General features: G+C 42.9%; 1 protein-coding gene across 1 annotated transcript; it reads right to left on the bottom strand.

Annotated features, from left to right (window-relative positions):
* Nucleotides 1–4,511: 4,511 nt before the first annotated feature.
* Nucleotides 4,512–5,411, bottom strand: LOC128846027 (olfactory receptor 14A16-like). The gene has a single exon (XM_054045112.1). It carries the CDS (start codon nt 5,409–5,411, stop codon nt 4,512–4,514), a length of 900 nt encoding a protein of 299 aa, XP_053901087.1.
* Between the last annotated feature and the right edge of the window lie 600 nt (nt 5,412–6,011).

Genomic DNA, 6,011 nt, shown 5'->3' with positions numbered 1-6,011 from the left:
CTATCCTCTGATCCCACTGAGAAATACCAAAAGAAACTACACCATCTGCTCAAGAAATTCCCAGCTACAGTATGGGAACAAATCTACATGGATACACCACCAGAACCCCGACCAGGGGTATTCTATCTGTTACCCAAGATCCATAAACCTGGAAACCCTGGACACCCCATCATCTCAGGCATTGGCACTCTTACAGCAGGATTATCTGGCTATTTGGACTCTCTCCTCAGACACTACGCTACCAGCACTCCCAGCTATCTTCGAGACACCACCGACTTCCTGAGGAAACTACAATGCATTGGTGTTCTTCCTGAAAACACCATTCTGGCAACCATGGATGTAGAAGCACTTTACACCAATATTCCACATGAGGATGGACTACAAGCTGTCAGGAACAGTATCCCTGATGAGGCCACAGCACGCCTGGTGGCTGAGCTTTGTGACTTTGTCCTCACCCACAACCACTTCAGATTTGGGGACAACTTATACCTTCAAGTCAGTGGCACTGCTATGGGTACCCACATGGCCCCACAGTATGCCAACATTTTTATGGCTGACTTAGAACAACGCTTCCCCAGCTCTCGTCCCCTAGTGCCCCTCCTCTACTTGTGCTACATTGATGACATCTTCATCATATGGACCCACGGAAAGGAGGCCCTTGAAGAATTCTACCTGGACTTCAACAATTTCCACCCCACCATCAACCTCAGCCTGGACCAGTCCACACAAGAGATCCACTTCCTGGACACTACAGTGCAAATAAGTGATGGTCACATAAATACCACCCTATACCGGAAACCTATTGACCGCTATACGTACCTACATGCCTCCAGCTTCCATCCAAGACAAATCACACATACAACCGAATTTGCTCCAACCCCTCAGACAGAGACAAACACCTACAAGATCTTTATCAAGCATTTGTAAAACTACAATACCCACCTGGGGAAGTTAGGAAACAGATTGACAGAGCAAGACAGGTACCCAGAAATCACCTACTACAGGACAGGCCCAACAAGGACAATAACAGAACACCACTGGCCATCACATACAGCTCCCAGCTAAAACCTCTCCAGTGCATTATCCACGATCTACAACCTATCCTGGAAAATGATCCTTCACTCTCACAGACCTTGGGAGGCAGGCCAGTCCTCGCTTACAGACAACCGCCCAATCTGAAGCAATTACTCACCAGCAACTACACACCACAGCACAGAAACACCAACCCAGGAACCAATCCCTGTAGCAAACCTCGTTGCCTACTCTGTCCCCATATCTACTCTGGCGACACCATCAGAGGACCCAATCACATCAGCCACACCATCAAGGGCTCATTCACCTGCACATCCACTAATGTTATATATGCCATTATGTGCCAGCAATGCCCCTCTGCCATGTACATTGGCCAAACCGGACAGTCCCTCCGCAAAAGAATAAATGGACACAAATTGGACATCAGGAATGGTAACATACATAAGCCAGTAAGTGAACACTTCAATCTCCCTGGTCATTCTATTACAGATTTAAAAGTCACTATAATTGAAAAAAAAACCTTCAGAAACAGACTTCAAAGAGAAACAGCAGAACTAAAATTCATTTGCAAATTTAACACCATTAATCTGGGCTTGAATAGGGACTGGGAGTGGCTGGCTCATTACGGAAGCAGCTTTTCCTCTCCTGGCATTGACACCTCCTCATCTATTATCGGGAGTGGACTACATCCACCCTGATTGAATTGTCCCTGTCAACACTGGTTCTCCACTTGCGAAGTAACTCCCTGCTCTCCATGTGTCAGTATATAATGCATGCATCTGTAACTTTCACTTTATGCATCCAAAGAAGTGAGGTTTTTACCCACGAAAGCTTATGCCCAAATAAATCTGTTAGTCTTTAAGGTGCCACCAGACTCCTTGTTGTTTTTGTAGATACAGACTAACACGGCTACCCCCTGATACTTGTTAAACAATAGAATAACAATTGAAATTTATTAAATATTTTGGATGTTTTTCTACATTTTCAAATATATATACACAAAAATGCTTTAAAAATGAAAAGTCATTACTGAAAAATGAAAACTTTGATCAAAAAATTAAACTGTTAACTAAAATATTAAAATTAGTACTGAAAAATCATTTTGTCCCAAAATACTTGGGCTTCCACAAATTTATTTTAGTACAAAATATTTAGGTTTTGAAACTGCATTCACTTAGATGTTTCCATTTCAAGTAAAAGTTTTCATTTTCTAAACACCAAAACAAATATTGTTTTCAAAAACTGATCATATTTAATATCCCAAGCATTTTTATAGATTTTTTTATTATTTTCAGTTTCTGAGTGTGTTTTTGTTTGCTTGCTTGTTTGTTTGTTTGTTTTTCATAAATAACAGAAAATTTGGATTAAAATTGAAATCTTCTGCAAAAATAGTCATTTTGGTCAACAGATCAGTTTTGATTTAAAATTCCAAGCAGCTCTACTATTTGGGAGGATTTGAAAATCTCAGAGTAAATGTTTGGGGTATAGAAGGTCCATCACTCTCTTTTCCTTTGCCCTCATTCCATCATCTGTACCTCCAAGCATTGACACCCAACAAGGAACATAAGGAAACCTGGTGGAGCAGGGCAACATTGGGTCAGAAAGAAAGGAGAGTAGGGCTGGGAAAACATAACACTGTTTCCACAAAGATGCTGGTTTCTTTCTGAGATACACACATTAATAGCTGGGGTATCTTGAGCATGTCTACATTGCAGGTGGGCGTAACCTTCCCAGCCTGTGTAGACTCACACTAGCTTCATTTGAGCTAGCACATTAAGACTAGGAGTGTGTGTATTGCAGAGACTCAGGCTGGCAACCTGAGCAATGATTGAGAGCCTTAGGGCTGGTCTACACTGGGGGGGAGGGTCAATCTAAGATATGCAACTTCAGCTATGCTATTCGCATAGCTGAAGTTGAAGTATCTTAGTTCAACTTACCTGGCAGTCCTCATGGTGGCAAGTCAACCACCCCGGCTCCCCTGTCGACTTCGCTTTCTCCTCCTGCCGAGGTGGAGTATGGGCATCAATTCGGGAATCAATTTATTGTGTCTAGATGAGATGTGATAAATCGATCACCGATAGATCGATTACTACCAACCGATCCGGTGGGTAGTGTAGATGTGGCCTTAGCAGCTGCTTGAGCAGCAAAGTCTCCACTGCTGCTTTAGCATGCTAGCTTGAGCACAGCTAGCACAAGTCTGTCTAGGTGGACTGGAAGGCTCACTCCTAGCTGCAGTGCAGACATACCCTCAAGGGCAAAGGCCCCAAGAGAAAACTCACAAAAGTTCACCAGCCTTTTAAAATGATCTTATTTTTTGCCAGCGAGAGATTGCCGAAACACCCACCCCTCTCCCCCCACAGCCATGCACCACCCAAGCTTAGTAGAAGTTGGTATCCAAGTCTACATCTGAAGTAGTTAGGATCAATGTTGGAATTTCAATAGACGGTTGTCATAACTATAAAGGGAAAGGTAACAGCCCTCCTGTGTACAATACTATAAAATCCCTCCTGGCCAGAGACTCTAAAATCCTTTTACGTGTAACGGGCTAAGAAGCTCAGGTAACCTGGCTGACACCTGACCCAAAGGACCAATAAGGGGACAAGATACTTTCAAATCTTGGTGGGGGGAAGGTTTTTGTTTGTGCTCTTTGTTTTGGGGGTTGTTCGCTCTTGGGACTGAGAGTGACCAGACATCAATCCATGCTCTCCAAATCTTTCTGAACAAGTCTCTCATATTTCAAACTTGTAAGTAAACAGCCAGGCAAGGCGTGTTAGTTTTATCTTTGTTTTCTCAACTTGTAAATGTACCTTTTACTAGGGTGTTTACCTCTGTTTGCTGTAACTTTGAACCTAAAGCTAGAGGGGGTTCCTCTGGGCTCTTTAAGTTTGATTACCCTGTAAAATTAGTTTCCATTCTGATTTTACAGAGATGATTTTTACCTTTTTCTTTAATTAAAAGCCTTCTTTTTAAGAACCTGGTTGATTTTTCCTTGTTTTTAGATCCAAAGGGGTTGGATCTTGATCCACCAGGAGTTGGTGGGAGAAAGGAGGGGGAATGGTTAATTTCTCCTTTTTTAAAGATCCAAGGGGTTTGGATCTGTACTCAACAGGGAATTGTTGAAGAGTCTCTCAAGGCTACCCAGGGAAGGGAATTAGCACATTGGGAGTGGTGGCAGCAGACCAGATCTAAGCTGGTAGTTAAGCTTAGAAGTTTTCATGCAGGCCCCCACATCTGTACCCTAAAGTTCAGAGTGGGGAAGGAGCATTGACAATGGCCAACTCCGTTTGATGACTTTGAAAATCCCTTCCTAAATCTACCACTGGGCAGATTGTCCATCTACTCACACATGTGTAAAGCAGGAGAAACTCCACCAAAGTCAACGGTGTCACTCTCATGAATAAGGGTTTCCCAAGATTCCGGTCAAGTCAATCTAAAAATGGACATTTCACTCTTTGGAAAAACATTTCCTGGCTATCACCCTACCCAGAGCCTCTTATCTCCTTGTTCCTCAAGCTATAAATGATTGGATTCGATAATGGTGGCAGCACGGCATAGAGCACAGATGCCAACAGGTCCCAATAGGAAGAAGACATTGAGGTTTGCCTCATATACACAAAGCTGCCAGTGCCAAAGAATAAGCCAATGACCACAAGGTGTGGCAGGCAGGTGGAGAAGGCTTTACGCCTTCCCTGCATGGATGGGATCTTCAGCACGGTGGAAAAAATCTGAATGTAGGACACGATGATAAACACAAAACAGCCCAGTGCTAAGCACACCCCAAAGAGGACCACCACAACCTTGTTGGAGTATGTGTCAGAGCAGGACAGCTTGAGCAACTGAGGGATATCACAGAAGAATTGGCCGACAACATTGGAATGGCAGAAGGGCAACCTAAAGGTGTTGCCTGTGTGAAGCACTGAATATACGAATCCACTGACCCAGGAACCTGCTGCCATCTGGGCACAGGTACCCCTGCTCATGATCATCCTGTAATGCAGAGGAAAACAGATGGCAGTGTAGCGATCATATGCCATCACGGAGAGAAAGGCACATTCTGTGGCTGCAAGTGAAATAACCAGAAAGACTTGGGTGACGCATCCAAAGAAGGAAATGGACCTGGTGTTGGTTAGGGAGTTGGCAAACATCTTGGGGATGGTGACGGAGATGTAGCAGAGGTCTAGGAAGGATAGGTTGAATAGAAAGAAATACATGGGGGTGCGAAGGTGGCAATCGAGGGCTACAACTGCAATGATAAGAAGGTTCCCTATCACAGATGCTAGATAAATGAGTAGGAACACCATGGAATATAAAATCTGTTGCTCTCGGATGTCAGAGAATCCCAGAAGAAGGAACTCAGTCACGGTAGTTCTATTGACCATCTCCTTCCATATACTTTGTGCTGCCTGTAAAGGAAAAGGACTTGGAGTAATCAAAAAGAAAGGAAGCATATAAAATATTAAGGCACAAAATTCCCATTTCAGCTAAAATTGAGTTAAGATTTTGTGCCTTTTTTGTGTTGATGGAGGTTTTACTACTCATACAAATATCTTGATGGAGACTTTGAAAGCCATCTAGGGAATGTGAGTGCTTGGAAGTGGTGAATGTGAAAAGGATATAAGGGTTAACACGAGCTCCTAATGTGATGCTATGACACAATCATGTGGGGAACATCAACCTGAATGACATGTGATGGAGGTCTCATGCAGAGATTACTAAAATATCTTTGGAATTTCTAAATAATATAGAGGACAATTTCCTAACTCAAAATTGTTGCGTCTAAAATGGGGTAATTCTAGATTAGACCTTGTCCTACCAGATAAAGAGAAACTGATCACAGAACTAAGGATTAGTGTTAGCTTAGGTACATGTGATCATGACTTGATCACATTTATAATGTGTAAGTACAATGAAGTCCAGACCAGAAATATATATACTCTGTGATTAATAGGGCCTGTTTCACAAAGCTGAAAAGAATTGTG

The sequence above is a fragment of the Malaclemys terrapin genome, chromosome 12 (assembly GCF_027887155.1).
Source record: "Malaclemys terrapin pileata isolate rMalTer1 chromosome 12, rMalTer1.hap1, whole genome shotgun sequence".
Lineage (NCBI taxonomy): Eukaryota > Metazoa > Chordata > Testudines > Emydidae > Malaclemys > Malaclemys terrapin.
Note: the sequence above shows the minus strand (reverse complement) of the source record. Positions and strands in the feature narration are given on the sequence as shown.

Excerpts from the sequence above, each read along its gene's own strand:
- LOC128846027 (XM_054045112.1), bottom strand. The coding sequence starts at position 5,411 with ATGGTCAATAGAACTACCGTGACTGAGTTCCTTCTTCTGGGATTCTCT.